Source organism: Cricetulus griseus, chromosome 9, assembly GCF_003668045.3.
Source record: "Cricetulus griseus strain 17A/GY chromosome 9, alternate assembly CriGri-PICRH-1.0, whole genome shotgun sequence".
Lineage (NCBI taxonomy): Eukaryota > Metazoa > Chordata > Mammalia > Rodentia > Cricetidae > Cricetulus > Cricetulus griseus.
The window spans coordinates 20,062,509-20,080,551 of record NC_048602.1 but is presented as its reverse complement, the minus strand read 5'-3'; the positions used below and the strand labels follow the sequence as shown (position 1 = coordinate 20,080,551).

Sequence of the window (18,043 nt, the reverse complement as noted above, 5' to 3'; positions counted from 1 at the left end):
GAGGATAGGGCACACCTGTAGGCACAGCTTTAAGTGAAAGAGAATCCTATCTTAATGCTCAAAATCTTCTAAGGAGCATGACTTCTCTCAGTTTCTTCATGTGAGGTAAGTGTTGGGTTTGGAGATTTCTTGAAGTTCTTTTGAGTGCTGTATTTCCTGCTAAAATCATCTGTCCTTCAGAATGGATCCCTCTGTCCCCAGGACACTTACACAACACCACATACTTCAGGTGGCAGCATTTCTTCTTCATCATCAAGTATTTGAAGTTGAACAAATAAAGTTTTAATGAAAATTGTCTCTATAATATTTCAAAATAACTTAAAGTCTTTCACAAATTTTTCATGCTTATAATAGTTGTCTAGTGTGGAGTCCCAAGAGTCTAAGAATATAGCTTGTTTAAGGACATACCAATTTCTTCCCAAGGAAACTTTTCTCCCCAAAGTGAATTTTCAAAAGTTCTTAGCCCTGAAAAGCAGTGAAAGACTTTTGCGTGTATATCACATTTCAAACGACCCACTCCTATATGAATATTTGGATGTGATATCAGAATGATTTTTAGACAAAATGTTACTTATGTTGGCTACTATGGTGGTTTGAATATGTATAGCCCCCAAGGGCTCATGTTTAAATGCTTCACCCATAGGGAATGGCACTATTAGGAGGAATACCATTGTTTACGTAGGTGTGGCATTGTAATTAGTATGTCACCATCAAGGCAGTTCTCCTAAGTGTTCAAGCCACAACTAGCACACAGTTCACGTCCTGCTTCCCGAGGATCGAAATGTAGTCCACGTGTCAGCTACTTTTCTAGCACAGTGTCTGCCTGCATGTCAGTGTTTCCCACCATGACGATAATGGACTAAATTTCAGATTTAATTTTCTTCTGAAAGGAAATTAAATGTTTTCCTTTTAAAGCATTGCACTGGTCAAGGTGTCTCTTCAGAGCAGTAAAACAAAAACTAAGATAAAGATACTTGTAAGGTTTCTCCCCAAATGAAATTTTCTAATGTATTCTAAGATGATTAGGGAGTCAGATGCTGGGTTGAAAACCTGCTAGTTCAGAGATGTCAAGAACCAACGAAATTGCCTTCCTTTTTTGCCAGAGACCCAGCAAGAGAGTGTCTCTTCAACAATCTCAAACCAGAAAACCTCAAAGGCTCAAGTCACTCCCTACTCCTTCCTGTGTGTCTATCAGTATTCATACTCATTAGTACTCACTATGGCTATGCTTAAGCATGGTTAATATTCTTCCAATTCGGGTCTGAAAGTATGCTCAAATATTCCAAAACCTATTCTAAGATTTCAAAACAACAGTAAAGCATTTCGCAAGCTTGCTGCATTTCTAAATTTTATCTAATACGTGTTTTCTCTGATGAGTTCTAAGATGGCATTTTCTGGCAAATGATTTGTTACATTCACAACATTTGTAATGTTATTTTCCTGTGTGAACTCTCCAATGAGTTCTAAGATTGTCTTTCATGGATACGTATTCGTGACATTCTTTACATTTGTGAGGTTTCTCTCCTGTTGTGGATTCTATGATGAATTCTCAATTCCTATTTCCTGTAAAAGGATCTGTCACTTCCACTAAATTTGTAATGTTTCTCGCCTGTACAGATTCTCTGATGAGTTCTAAAAGTTCGTTTTGTGTTACGATAAATCTTTCCGCCAAAAGCCACCGAGCCCCACGGCGACATGTGAGCTTTACGCCGGCTGCCCACCCAAGTTAAACCCAAATGAATACACAGAAACTTGTATTAGGTACAATGCAGCTTGGCCAATGACTAGGATTCTCATCTGCTAGCTCAGTCTTAATTATCATAAATCTATATATTTTATAAGACTTATCGGACACCTTATTGGCGTCCCTCCTTGCCGGTGGATCACATCGTGCAGCTGGAGCAGGAGCAGAGGGGAAAAGAAAATGAGTCTCTTGCTATGTCACTTCCTGCCTGGATCACCACTTCTCTACATTTCCCAGAATCCTCTTTGACTCCTAGTCCTACCTAACTTGCCATTTCATTGATCAAACAGTATTTTATTTAACAATCAGATAAACATACACAGAAGGTCTTCCCCATCATCTCTTTTCTGTCTAAAATAAAAGGATAACTTATCTTTTATAATAACTGAAGAAAACTATAACCATAACTCTCTGTCTTTAACTCTATCAAAGATCATAGAAGGATAATATATAAACTCTAGAATTGACAGAGACATCTCGCTACCTGGACAGTCACCCAGAGTTCCTCTGTAAAGTTGGGGCATCCATCTTCAGCTTATAGGCCATAGTGTGTCTGGCACACTTCTCCATTTTAACAGGAACCCTTCAGTACTGTCTTGTTTTGTAAGTTTAGCAGTCATTTTCTTGTGGGTCCTGCATGTCTAGTTTATTCAGCAACAAACAGTCCAGGCAAGAGCAGTTTCTTGCCCAAATGGCTAATCTTGCCATGTTGAAAGCAAACTCCATAACGAGTTTCTTCGATGCCCATCCTCCTTTCTGACGTAATTAGTGTGCCAGGAGCAGTTGTGTCTTACTGCCAAGAAAAACCCTAAACCGTTTAAATGCCATATTTCTGTCGGTCTTTGAAAGGTTTGAAGAATACCTAACCATCTCAAATACATCTCTATATCTAGAAAAGCTAACCTAATTATAAGTTCTGACTATTATAGGTAACTATATAACCTGTATTTAATTATGTATATTATTTTAAAAGATCTGTATAAACACAATACCTAAACAAGAGGAGACATATACATATCATAAAATTGACCTTAAAGTTGTATCAATAAATGAAAATCTATACCAATGCAAAGTATTCATTCCTATATCCCATTTCCCTTTTTCTTTCTTTAAAAAATTGACTATGTTCATTATCATTATAACTAACCCCATTTAAATGAAAACAAACATTTATAAACAGTATTTGGGAATATGGGTGTCGTTCTTTCTAAACTGCTTCCTGCTGATTGGGGACAATGTTCATATACCATAGGGATCATGATAAAACATAGAAACCTGACCAAGTCCTTGTTTTTGTAGTCTGTAAGGCTGTATCGTCTCAGCTTCAGGGGGTCTAGCTTGATCAAACCATATTAGTCTGTAAGGAATGCACAGCTTTTGATTTTCTGTGGAAATACAAGCAAAACCTTTATTTCTAAGTAGCCTGTCCTTACACTCAAATTCTGAAGTTAGAGCATTTTTTAAAAAATGTATAAGTTGCATTAATTTAGCAGAATTTATAACCAAATATATTTTAGTAGCAGTAATTCTTTCCTCGGCAATCAAACAATTTAAAGACAACAATATGGCATATAGTATCCAGATTCTCTGTGTATTTTCCATCTGTATGTGGCTTTTTTATTACTTTATTTTTTTTTCCTGAGACAGGGTTTCTCTCTGCAAATCTACCTGTCTCTGTTTCCTTTAGTAAATCCTACCGGCACCACCACAACTGGCTACTCTATTTTCTCCTGTTATTTTTCTCTCACACCCTACATATATTTTTAAATGTAGTGTAAACTTTTAGAGGTTTTTCTTTATCTGGATCTGTCCTTATCATCTCGATAGTGCCGAGTCCAATGCCCAAGAGCGCTGGGATGCCGGGAGCCTATGGAAGCTGCTCCAATGCCTCTCAGCAGCCCGACAGGGCAGGCTGGGGCGGCAGGTTTCCCTCTTTCTCTGGAAACCTTGGGGCATGGAGTCATCCCGCTCACTGACAACAGTTTTGTGGTTAAGGATTTGTCACATTCACTGCATTTGTAAGGTTTCTCTCTTGTGTGGATTCTCTGATGAGTTCTAAACGAGTCTTTCCTGGAAAATGACTTTTCACATTGACTACATTTGTAAGGTTTCTCTCCTGTGTGGATTCCCTGAGGAGTTCTAAGAATGCCGTCTGTGATTTAGGATTTGTTACATTCACTGTATTTGTAAGGTTTCTCTCTTGTGTGGATTCTCTGATGAACTCTAAGATTAGATTTCATGTTAAAAGCCTTTTCACATTCACTACATTTGTAAGGTTTCTCTCCTGTGTGGACTCTCTGATGAGCTGTATGATTGGATTTGTCAGTAAAATACTTGTCACATTCATTGCATTTGTAAGGTTTCTCTCCTGTGTGGATTCTCTGATGATTTCTAAGATAGTCTTTCCTGGAAAATGATTTGTCACATTCACCGCATTTGTAAGGTTTCTCTCCTGTGTGGATTCTCTGATGATTTTTAAGATAGTCTTTCATGGAAAATGATTTGTCACATTCATTACATTTGTAAGGTTTCTCTCCTGTGTGGATTCTCTGATGATTTCTAAGATAGTCTTTCTTGGAAAATGACTTTTCACATTCACTACATTTGTAAGGTTTCTCTCCTGTGTGGATTCCCTGAGTTCTAAGAATGCCGTCTGTGATTAAGGATTTGTTACATTCACTGTATTTGTAAGGTTTCACTCTTTTGTGGGTTCTCTGATGAACTCTAAGATTAGATTTCACATTAAAAGCCTTTTCACATTCACTACATTTGTAAGGTTTCTCTCCTGTGTGAATCCTGAAATGTCTTTGAAACATTGATAAATAATAAAAGCCCTTACCACATTCTGTACATTTGTAGGGATTTTCTCTACAACAGATTTTGTAATGTACATTGAGTTGTGAAAAATGCAGAAATGATTTATTACATTTTGTACACTTATAGGGCTTCTCTCTAGTATGGGATCTCTGATGTGTAATAAGGCTTGAGTGAGTCTTGAAAAGTTTTCCACATTGCATGCATTGATGAGGATGCTTTCTGCAATCAGTTTCCTTCAGTTTGATTTCTGTATTAGACTCAAATGATGTATCATAATTTGTAGTTTTGTAGACTTCCATTCCTGTGTGAATTCTTTGATTTTCACTAATGATGGAACACAAATACAAAAAGTTTCCACAGTCTTTATATTTGCTAGGTTCTTCCTCAGCATTCCCAATTTTGTGTCTGTTGAGGTTTAGGGTTTCATCAGAAGCTCCTCTGTAGCTATAAAATCTGCACTCGTAATTTTCAGCAGTATCACTTATATCATAAGGTGAATATTGGTAAGATTCTTGAATCACATTGCCAGGCTCATTATATGTATTAGTCTTCTTTTGAATATTTTCATTACCATGGATACAATAGTTTGTGCATTGGTGCAAGACTTTCTCATGTTTACCACATATTCGATGGTTCTCTGAAAAATTAGTACAATTGTGAATCATAACAATTAATATGTAACAGTATCAATACCTGATTTTAGGTTTCCAAGACATGTGAACTGGTAACTTTCAGGGATAGCACTGTTAACAGAGGACTTTTCTGTTTCACAATCAATAAATGGATGCTCATAAGAATCTCCAATTTGGAACTTGGGCCCCTGTGTCAGGCCCGACTTCTGATTGCCCACTCCGGGATCTTCTGACCTGGGGAATGCAGGCAGGATGACTCGCCCCCAGAGGAACAAGCAACCTCAAGTCTGCTAACATCGCTTTTCTAGTCCCGCTCCTGCCCACTGGGAGAGGGAGTGCCTCAGACACACCTATACCCACTGTGAGACCCATTAGAGTATTGGACCTTCTTGTGCCCATCAGAAGAGAATCTTGGACCTGCACCCACAAGAGGAGGAAGAGACCCCAACTGCACCAACTGGAAGAAGGGATGAGAAGACAATAATGTAAGAGCACATCCAACAACAGAAAAAACAATATGATGCTACCAGAGTCTAAGGGCTCTACACTAGCAAGATCTGAATATCCCAACACAGAAGTCGAACATGAGACTGGTCAAACCCACAGAATAGGCTGACGTGAAAAAGGGGGAGCTAATGGAGCCCAGACCGATAGCTGGGAAACCAGCATAGGACAGATGCAGAACCCGCAAACGTGGAGGTCAGTGAGGAGGCCTCGGCAATCTATGGGACCTCTGGTAGTAGATCAGTATTTATCCCTAGCATAGGAATGGACTTTGGGAGCCCATTCCACATAGAGGGATGCTGTCTCATCCTAGACACAAGGGGGAGGGCCTAAGCCATGCTCCAAATGATGAGACAGACATTGAAGATCCAACATGGAAGGCCTCCCCCTCCCTGGGGAGCAGAAAGGGCATTGAATAGGGGTTGAATGGGGGGCAGGGGAATAGCTGAGGGAGAGGGAACTGGGTTTACAAGTAAAACAAGCTTTTTTCTAATTTAAATAAGAAAAATACTAAGAAAAAAACATTAAAAAAAGAATCTCCAATCAGATCTACAGCAAATCACAGGGACAAATACTAGCCTACTTATTCTCTTTTTCAATTTTTTTCCATTGATTTGATATCCTTCTACAGTTTCCCTTCCTTACTCTCTTCTTGTTCCCTCTCCGTGACTCCCCATTGGGCCCCAATCAAATCCTCCTCTGTATGTGTTCTAAAAGAGGCAGGCCTCACATGGCTGTCAACAAAGCATGGCATTATGAGTTGGGGTATATCTCAGTTCCTCCCTTTGTATTAAGGCTGTGAGAAGCAACCAACTCTGAAGAATAGTTTCCCAATAGCAACCAAAGTATTAGGGCAAGTCATTGATCACACTGCTAGGATTCCCACAAGAAGACCAAAGTAAACAACTGTCATGCATATGTAGAGGACCTAGTGTATTCTGGTGTATACTCTTTTCATTCTTATCACAGTGTTTACTGTCCTTTGCAGCTAGTAAGATGCATAGGTATTTGGAAAGGAAAGAACATGAGAAAGAAGCTCTAGGAAGGATGATATAAAGAATGATTGCCAATATCATCTGTTTTTGAGATAGAATCATACAAAATGAATTCATAACCCAGATTTGCATAGACATAACCATTTATTCTGACTTCAATCTCCAAAATGGAAATACTAAAATCATGCTATGCCAGTATTAAATATAGCAATCATATCTCAAAACAAATTACTAGACAAAACAACATTCTCATAACCAACAGCCCTGCTTCTAAAACCTTTTTCAATTTCAACAAAAGAAATAGGTGGAGAGTAAAATCGAGCAACAATATTAAAATTTTGTAATTATAATAAGTATTACAGTACATTTTCCTGCTGTAACAAGTTAATATTTGTTTGAACATTGAAATGTTTTTTTGTATATTAGATAGGAGGGCTATAGAGATCATATAGAATAAAACAATCTTTACTCTTCTAGAGAACACAAAAAAGTAAATGAAGCAACATTAAAAAGTTATGTTAGTAACTAATATTTCCCTCATTTCTGGCATTTTCTAGTTTCACAGTTTACTGGTACACAAAGTAGGAAAATTAAAAAAAAAAAAAAAAGAATGAATAAGGTATACTATGAGAAGAGACCTCTTACCCACAAAAAGTAGATTGCTGTAATTCTCCAACATTACATCCGTGTACAAAGCCCTCTGAACACAGTCTAGACATTCCCATTCCTCCTGTGAGAGGTCCACAGACACATCCCTGAATGATAACAGACCCTGCAATGGAAAATTACCTAATTACCATGCACTGCTTCACAAAATGATTTCTTGAGTAATAGAGACATAATGAATTAGAGAGATGTTTGTGACATAGATGAGGCATGACAATTTTGAAAGGATATGAGTGTTTTGAAAGAGTCTGCACTGCTAATCTTTCAAAGACAATTCATAGGAAGACATAGTACATTGCTTACATCCATTGGGTCTCTCTCCTCCATGAATATTCTGATATTTTCTAACAGGTGAGTAGCATAAAATATTTGTCACAATCACAAAATTTGAAAAATTTGTCTCTAGCTTTCAGTCTATAATGTCTTCTAGTCCTTGAAAATGTCGTTAGATTCCCATCACAATCATGGCACTAAAAAACAGGATTTAATCTCAGATGCTTGAGATTCAATGCTGCACCTTGTAGGCAAGAGTCCTACAGAGTACACATACTTTCTGGCAAACATATGGGAACACATAAAATAAAATTTAACTATAATGGATATGGAATGAAAATCCATGGATGAACTAAATTCAGTTTTTTCTTGAGACTAAGGAGTACAAACCCACTGCATATATCCAATGCTCCAAAGAACACATAAAATCAAATACTTTGTAAAGCTATAACATGAGGAATAATTACAACCATGAAGTATGTTATTGCTCATGAGATTCACTGAAAGGAAAATTAAAACCTCTTAATTTCAAAAATATTGGTCAGTATCTGAGCTAATTCATCTGACAGGATTTTAGCATAGCTAGGGATCATTTATGATTACTCCTTTATTTCTTTGAAAAAAACAGAATACACAGTGTTATATAACATTCTCTGTGAACACATGGCAATAACTACAATGTTTGACTTCAGTGCCAAGTGTCTGGTGCTGACCTCAGGATTCCAGGGGCATAATGAATCATGCAGTGTACATAACAATATGCAGACAAACCCTAATATACATAAATGATATGATGTGGTAAAAAAGAAATAGAGGGCCCTTTCCTGGCCCCCACACACCACTGTGTCACAAGAGGAGATAGAGAGACCCCACCTGCACCCACTAAATGGAGATATGGGAAGAAGACAGAATAAGATTTCACTCAACAACAGAAAGACCAATATGACACCACCAGAATCTAGGGACTCCACTCCAGCAAGATCTGAAAAGCCCAACACAGAGCATGAAGAAGAGAAAGACTTTAAAAACTATCTCAGCAAGATGATAGAACCTTTAAAGAGGAAACAAGAAAATCCCTTAAAGAAATAGAAGAAAAAGCAAACAAAAGATTACATGAAATGGAGGAAAAGACAAACCAAAAAATTCAAGAAATAAACAAATCTCTCAAAGAATCTAAAGAAAACCAAGAAAAAACATCCAAACAAGTGAAGGAAGTTCATGAAACAGTTCAAAGCATGAAAGCTGAAATAGACACAATAAAGAAAACACAGAATGAGACCATGCTGGAAATGGAAAGGCTGGATAAATGATCAGGAACTAAAGATGTGAGTATAACCAATAGAATTCAAGAGATGAAGGAGAGAATCTCAGCTATTGAAGACTCGCTAGAGGATATACATTCATCAACCAAAGAAAACCTCAAGTCCAACAAATCCCTAACACAAAATATCGAAGAAATAAGGGACACCGTAAAAAGACCAAACTGAAGAATAATAGGTGTAGAAGAAGGTGAAGAAACACTGCTCAAAAGTACAGAAAACATATTCAAGAAAATCATAGAAGAAAACTTCCCCAACCTATGGAAGCATATGCCTATGAAAGTACAAGAAGCTTACAGGACAACAAACAGAGTGGACCACAAAAAGAAGTCCCCCCGACACATAATAATCAAAACACCAAATCTACAGAGAAAATATTAAGAGCAGCAAAGGAAAAAGGCCAAGTAACATATAAAGGCAAACCAATCAGAATCACACCCGACTTCTCAATGGAAACTCTGAAAGCCAGAAGGTCTTGGATAGATACTCTACAAGCACTGATGGAGCTACTGTACCCAGCAAAACTTTCAATCACTATAGATGGAGAAAACAAGATATTCCATGACAAAAACAGATTTAAACAATACATATCCACAAATCCTGCACTACAGAAGGTTCTAGAAGGAAAACTCCAACCCAACGAACATAACTACACTCACAAAAACACTGGCAATAGATAATCTAATTTTACCAAACACAAAAAGAAACAGGAGGGTGAAAGCCACATGCAATGACACCACCAACAATAAATCCAAAACAAAGAAAACCAATGAACAATGGACATTAATATCCCTAAATGTCAATGGTGATAGCCATAAAAAGATATACACTAACAGAATGGATACGAAGACAGAATCCATCCTTCTGCTGTTTACAAGAAACACACCTCAATTTCAAAGACAGGCGATACCTCAGAGTAAAAGGATGGGAAAAAAATTTTCCAATCAAATTGGCTCAAGAAACAGGCTGTTGTAGCAATCCTAATATCTAACAAATTAGACTTTAAACTAAAAGCAATCAAAAGAGATGAAAAAGGGCATTTCACAGGAAAAGTACATCAAGATGAAGTCTCAATCCTGAACATCTATGCCCCAAACACGAAAGCACCCACATTTGTAAAAGAAACATTACTAAAGCTCAAACCACACATAAAACCACACAGACTTATAGTAGGAGACTTCCACACCCCCCTTACACCACTAGACAGGACCACCAGACAGAAACTTAGCAAAGACAGTATATGACAGAAGTTATGACCCAACTGGGTTTAACAGATATCTATAGAAAATTCCATCCAAACACAAAAGAATGTACCTTCTTCTCAGCGTCACATGGAACCTTCTCAAAAATTGACCACATAGTTGGCAGCAATGCAAACCTCCACAATTACAAAAGAACTGAAATAACCCACTTATCTTATCAGACCACCATGCATTAAAGCTAGAATTCAACAGCAATACGAATTGCAGAAAACCTACATTTGCATGGAAGTTGAATAACAGCCAATGGCACCATTCCTGGGATGAGGAAGAAATAAAAAAAGAAATTAAAGACTTCCTAGAATTTAATGAGAATGTAGACACAACATACCCAAACTTATGGGACACTCTGAAAGCAGTGCTAAGAGGGAAGTTCATAACAGTAAGTGCCCACATGAAGAAACTGGAGGAAAGTCACATTAGAGAATTGACAGAACTGAAAGCTTTAGAGCAAAAAGAAGCAAACACACCAAGGAGGAGTTACACCAGGAAATAATCAACCTGAGAGCCGAAATCAACAAAGTAGAAACTAGGAAAACAGTACAAAGAATCAATGAAACAAAGAGTTGGTTCTTTGAGAAGATCAATAAGATAGACACACCTCTAGCCAAACTAACCAAAAGGCAGAGAGAGAGCATGCTAACTAACAAGATCAGAAATGAAAACAGGGATATAACAATGGACACTGAGGAAATCCAGAGAATCTTCAGGTCATACTTTGAAAACCTGTACTCCACAAAATTGGAAAATCTAAAGGAAATGGACAGCTTTCTGGATAAATATCACTTACCAAAATTAAATCAAGATCAGATAAACAGTTTAAATTGACCTATAACCCCCAATGAAATAGAAGCAGTCATCAAAAGCCTCCCAACCAAACAAAGCCCAGGGCCAGATGGCTTCACTGCAGAATTCTACCAGAAATTCAAACAAGAGCTAATTCCAGTACTCCTCAAACTGTACCGCACAATAGAACAGATGGGATATTGCCAAACTCTTTCTACGAGGCTACAATCACTTTGATACCCAAGCCACACAAAGATAAGACTAAGAAAGAGAATTACAGACCGATATCACTCATGAACATTGATGCTAAAATACTCAATAAAATATTGGCAAACCGAATCCAAGAACATATCAGAAAAATCATCCAACATGATCAAGTAGGCTTCATCCCAGGGATGCAAGAATGGTTCAACATATGAAAATCCATCAATGTAATCCACCATATAAACAAACTGAAAAAGAAAAACCACTTGATCATCTCACTAGATGCTGAAAAAGTCTTTGAAAAAATCCAACATCCCTTCATGATAAAGATCTTGGAGAGAACAGGAATAACAGGAACATATCTAAACATGATAAACGCAATATACACCAAACCAACAGCCAACATCAAAGTAAATGGAGAGAAACTCAAAGCGTTTCCTCTAAAGTCAGGAACAAGACAAGGCTGTCCACTCTCTCCATATCTCTTCAATATTGTACTTGAAGTTCTAGCTAGAGCAAGAAGACAAGAAAAGGCATCAAAGGGATACAAATTAGAAAGAATGAAGTCAAACTTTCACTATTTGCAGACAACTGGATTCGGACATACAGAAAATTGCAGATAGATCCATACCTGTCACCATGCACAAAACTTAAGTGCAAATGGATCAAAGATCTCTCCATAAATCCAGACACACTGAATCTTCTAGAAGAGAAAGTGGGAATTACCCTTGAACAAATTGGCACAGGAGACCACTTCCTGAACATTATGCCAGTAGCACAGACATTGAGGTCTGCAATTAATAAATGGGACCTCCTGAAACTGAGAAGCTTCTGCAAGGCAAAGGACACAGTCAGTAAGACAAAACGACCACCACAGAATGGGAAAAGATGTTCACCGATCCCACAACTAACAGAAGGCTGATTTCCAAAATATATAAGGAACTCACTAAGCTAGCCACCAAAACACCAAACAATGAAATTAAAAAGTGGGGTGCAGAACTAAACAGGGAATTCTCAACAGAGGAATCTGAAATGGCTGAAAGACACTTAAGAAAGTGCTCAAAATCCTTGGCCATCAGAGAAATGCAACTCAAAACAACTCTGAGATACCACCTCACACCTGTCAGAATGGCTAAAATCAAAAATACCAATGACAATCTATACTGGAGAGGATGTGGAGAAAAAGGAACACTCCTCCATTGCTGGTGGGAGTGTGAACTTGTAAGACCACTTTGGAAATCAGTATGGCAGTTGGACAGAAAAATGGGAATCAGTCTACCTCAAGATCCAGCCATTCCTCTCTTGGGTATATACCCAAATACTGCATGTCCATACTACAAGGACATATGTTCAACCATGTTCATAGCAGCATTGTTTGTAATAGCCAGAACCTGGAAGCAACCTAGATGCCTCTCAACTGAAGAATGGATTGAGAAAATGTGGTACATTTATACAATGGAGTACTACTCAGTGGGAAAAAATGGAATCTTGAAATTGGATGGATTGGAAGATGGATGGGTGGAACTAGAAGAAACTATCCTGAGTGAGGTAACCCAGTCACAAAAAGACAAGCATGGTATGTACTCACTCATATATGAATTTTAGACATAGAGCAAAGGATTAGCAAACTCTAATCCTCTTCATCAAATAAACTAGGAAAAATGAAGGACTCTAAGGGATAAATGGACCCCAGGAATGGGAAGTGACATGAACTCCTGAGCTAATTGGGAGCATGAGGGTAGGGGAGAGGGAGCTGCTACAATAAGAGCAAGAGAAGAGGAGTAGAGGAGAGGAAATGGAGGGGCAGAAATATTGATTTGGGACAAGAATAGAGGAGAGAGAGCAGGATGAGAGATACCATATTAGAGGGAGCCACTATAGGTCTGAGAAGAGATCTGGAACCAGGGAGATCTCCAGAGACCTACAAGGACGACACGATCTGACAATCCAGGCAATGGTGGAGAGGATAACCTTAAAGCCCTTCCCCTAAAATGAGATTGATGACTTCTCTTTATGCCATCTTAGAGCCCTCATCCAGTGGCTGATGGAAGCAGAGACAGACATCCACAGATATACACTGAGCTGAAATCGGGAATTTAGTTGAAGAGAGGGAGGAATGAAGAACGAAGGGGTGTGTACCAGGTTGGAGAAACCCACAGGAACAGTTGACCTGAACAAGGGAGAGCACATCGACCCCAGAAGCTGTCTGGGAGGCCAGTACAAGACTGATCCAGACCCCTGAACATGGATGTCAATAAGGAGGCCTCTACACTCCAAGGAGACTCTGGTAGTGGATTAGTATTTTTCCCTGGTGTAAGAAGGGACTTTGAGAGCCCATCCCATATGAAGGGTTACACTCTGGCCATGGACACATGGGGAAGGGGCCAGGACCAGCACAGGAAGATTTGGTGGACTTTGCAGAGCCCCCATTGAGGGCCCTACCCTACCTGGGGAGTGGAGGGTGCATGGGGTGGGGGATAGGATGGGGGTAGGGGAAGAGGAATGCGGTTGAGGGGAGGGAGAGGGAGAAGGGACTTACATGTGAAACAAGCTTGTTCCCTAACTAGAACTAATAAATAAATTAAAAAGAAAAAAAATAGAAATAGAGTGCAGAAGAGATGGCTCAGAGGTTAAGAGCACTGACTGTTCTTTCAAAAGTCCTGAGTTCAATTCCCAGCAACCACATGGATGGCTCACAACCATCCCTTAGGAGATCTGGTGCCCTCTTCTGGTGTGCAGATATACATGGAAGCAGAATGTTGTATACATAATAAATAAAATCTTAAAACAACAAAAAAATAAGAACAGCAAGATTAAAAAGAAAAGAAAGAAATAGAAACATTGGCATAACTCTTCAGAATTTCTCCCTGTGGAATACAAACCTTCATCGAGAGGAAAAACATAGGCTATAGGGTACCTTCTTCCTCAAAAAAAAAAAAAAAAAAAAAAAAGAGTAAAGTAAATAAAAGGGACATTCATTTATGCTTCAAAATTGATGGCTTATATATTGCACCAGGAAAGTACTCTCTAGAAAATTCTTACAAATACATTCCCCATAATGCCATACAAATGTGGATACAGCTGTGCTTATGCCCCGTCTGAAAATGAAACAACGGTAAAGAAATAATCAGAAATTCCTAAGAGAGCTTCCCACTGAGTTTTGAATAGAATTTCAAAAAGGACTCATACATTTACAGTGTGAATACACCCCACATCACTGTGTGACATCATGAGGCAAAAAAGAGAAACCTGAATACTACAAACTTCTCCTCACAGACACAGCAATCTCTAGCAAGAGAAGTCACATATTGCTTCCATCATCTGTGCTCCCTGGGTCCTAAAACCTTTACCATTAGGGTTCAAGACAGTGAGTCTTTTCTAATTGTACTTTTCTATAAATTCCTCAGTGATGTCAGTAAGAAGGTACATGTACTGCTCTGTCCATGCTCATAAGTCTGTTTCTGGAAAACTGAACATTCCAGAAATGGAACTGTGTGGCACATGAGACCATCCTTCCTCACTATGAAAAAGGAACACAAGTCCATTGTATATAGAATATGGCCACTGATATATTTCTTGAGTTTCATTTTCAATAGCTTGTGTTTTAGTCAAGTCTAAAGTCCATTGTAATTCATAGCCTCATAGCATAAACCCAAGACAAAATAGAATGGGTCTTCTCAGTTACATAGTTGAAAGATTTAAACACATAACCTTCAATACAAAAAAAGAAAAAAACGAGCCAGGCAGTAGTGGTGCACAACTTTATTCTGAGCACTCAGGAGGCACAGGCAGGCAGTTCTCTGTGAGTTTGAGACCAGCCTGTTTACAAGAGCGAGTTAAAGCAGCCTACAAAGGCACAGAGAAACCCTTATTCGAAAAATAAAATAGACAAAAGAAAAAGAAAACAGATAAATAAGACAAAAATAAACACTTTGAATAACATTGCCAGGGGAACACAATTAAAAGGTTAAATATTTTCAATAATCAAAACAATTTTCAGCGAAATGTAGACATGACACTGACCTGGGGAGCACTTGCCACAGAAGCATCCATTTTTCTTGTTGCTCTTCTCTAAGTTTCTCAGAGAAAAATACTGCAATTCTTGTTGGTATTTCACATTCTATTGTCAATAATAGAAATCTGAAAAAATACAACTCTGTGATGGTCAATGCCACACCATACAGAAAAGACTCCTCAGAGCCAAAGCACACCAGAAATCTTGTGAAAATTTCTACTGCCACGAGAAAATGTAAGGATGCATATAGAGTGACGGAAGAGAGCTCTAGAATTACCACCATAGCATAGATAGCCTGTTTGCAAACAACAGACAAAGCAAATGCTCTACTAAATTATTATAAGAGTTATTTTATGACAACCTGATGCTCTGCCAACCTTAAGTGAAGAAAAAACAAAGCAACACACAGTAATGCCCCCTTCGTGGCATCTCAAACCCACCATCAATGGAAAGACGCCAACAACACAACACTGAGAGCTGTGTCTGAGGATAAAGCGGTGGAAACTGGGCAGCTCTGGCTGCGCCCCTGGCCGCTAAGAGAACTCGCCATGGGCAACAGGTCTAGGGGGAGAGGTCCCTGGGGAGGAGGGCGAGCAAAAGAGCAAAGGCCGTCTCGGATGGGGACGGGAGAGACGGAGACCCCAGACAGAGAGCGGTCAGAGAGCAAACCAGGAGCCAGAGAGACCGGGACAGACGGACACTTTTAAGGGGTGCGCCCGGCGCCCGGGGCAGCACCCAGCTCGTGGGGTGGAAACGAGCGCACCTGGCCGCAGGGGACGAGCTGAGCCGCCGCCTCCTCCACCCCACGGGCAGCCGGCGGGAGCTGACGGGGTCCTTGTGAGCAGCTCGGGAGCACAGCCCGCTCCTCCCTCCCTCCCGGGTCCCAGCCCCGCAGCTCCTCTGACCTGGGAGCTTCCAGGGCCGCCGGGCTGCGGTTCCCGCCACTGCGCTGCTGACTGCTGACTTTCCCAGGCCGCCCCGCGAGCGCGGACACCGCGGATCCCGAGGGCTCAGGTCCCCGCGGACCCGCCGCGTCCTCCGCACCCGGCTCTGCAGCGCGCGGCTCCCCAGGTCCAACCGGGAATGGAGGGATTTCCTGTCCCTGCAGCGGGGCTCCTTGGTGGGGATCCCCGGCCCCGCCCAATACGCCCCTTCCGGCTGGGTGATCGCCTAAACCCACCAATCACCCGCGCTGTACCTCTTTAGTTTTCCTAGTCCACCCCTCGGTTACGTTTCTTCTAAACTGCTCAGATCTGGCAGGTGTCCCCTCCTCTCTCTCTGGCTCAGGCCGCCCTGGACCCGCTCTGCACAGCCTCCCCGCGTTTGCTGCAGCCTAGACCAGAGCTGGATCTGCCCTGCACCCCTCCCTGGGTTCTGAGCTCTTCAGACACAAGTTCTCCAGCCTGACTTCTCATCTTGGGATACCGGCCTCCTGGGTAAAAATGCACAGCAAAAGACAACAATCACCTTACTTTTTTGTTTGTTTGTTGTTTTGCGAGACCGGGTTTCTTTGTGTAGCTTTGCAGCCTATCCTGTCCCTCTCTCTCGAGACCAGGCTGGCTTTGAACTTACAGAGATCCGTCTGCCTCTGGCTCCCAAGTGCTGGGATTAAAGTTGTGCACCACCAACGCACCGCAACACCCTAAATTCTTCTCCTCAAGCCCCACACCTAAAACAAATTAAAGCACTTGGCTCAAATCACAAGCCACAGCTATAGCCTCTAAGGAGAGCAATTTAAATGATACCCAAGATACTGAACACAAAAACCTGAGTCGTATTCAAGGAGGTCAAAGCATTTAAAACAAAGGGAATCAACTCAAAAAGTATAGAAACAAAACCATTCCTGGGCTCTGAGCACACTAGCTAATGCCTGTAGGCAATGAGGACACTGTAGGATGTGAAAAATGAATTCATTAAATAGTTAACCTTGCAGGTCCCCGAGTTCCCAGCAGGGTCCTCTGCACACGGCTCCGGATCAGCAGGTTCCAGGAGTGCAACAGAGAATGGAGGAACTTCAGCTCCTGCAGTCTGGTTCCTGTGAGGGGCTCCTCCTGGCACCGCCCCCTAAGCCTGGATTCTGAGTCCATGAAACCCGCCAACTGGCAGATCATTTTCATAATGACTTTCATTGGGCACACTTGTTGCACTGACATAGAAGCTGCCCAAGGGCTCACACACAGGAAATCAATCTAAAGAAATCAAACCAAACTAAACCCCCAAACCTAGTGGAGCATGGTCTGCTGGCGCCACTTTAATCTCAACATTCCACATGAAGAGTTACGTTATTTGCAACTAACCATATCTGCCAAGTGAATTTCTGATGATCTTACAGCGATGTAATAAGCCCTCTATCCTAAAAAATAAGAAACAAAAGAAAAAACAAAACAAAAATGCAATCAAACAACAACAGAACCAAAAAATGGTCGCAAATATCTTTAGAAAACTGCACTGGAATTGACGGCACATGCCTTTAATCCCAGCAACCCCAGACAGAGGCAGATTTCTGTATGTGAGTTCAAGGACAACCTGGTCTGCAGAGCGAGTGCCAGGACAGGCTCCAAAGCTACAAAAAGAAACCCTGTCTCGAAAAATAAAACAAAAAAGGGGGTGTGAGGGGGCTGTGTTGGCACATACCTTTAACACTAGAGCTCCAGAGGCAGAGGCACACAGACCTCTGTGAGTTTGAGGCCAGTCTGGTCTACAGAGCAAGTGACAGGACATCCAGAGCTGTTACACAGGGAAACTTTGATGGTTAATTTTTGCAGGACCGCATCGTGGGTAGTATATCCCTCGGCCAGTTGGGCTGGGCTGTATAAAAGCAGCTAGCGG

General features: G+C 40.4%; 2 protein-coding genes across 2 annotated transcripts in view; one reads left to right on the top strand and one right to left on the bottom strand.

The window, feature by feature from the left end:
* The window catches only part of LOC100755709 (zinc finger protein 501-like), a 93,400-nt gene that overhangs the window by 61,496 nt on the left and 13,861 nt on the right, over window positions 1-18,043 (top strand). The gene's annotated exons all lie outside the window — the stretch shown is intronic.
* LOC113831840 (zinc finger protein 260-like) lies at window positions 1,433-15,764 on the bottom strand. The gene is given in 5 exon segments (XM_035449456.1): window positions 1,433-1,528; window positions 1,530-1,556; window positions 3,718-5,198; window positions 5,255-5,427; window positions 15,676-15,764. Coding segments are annotated over 5 exon segments (1,866 nt in total).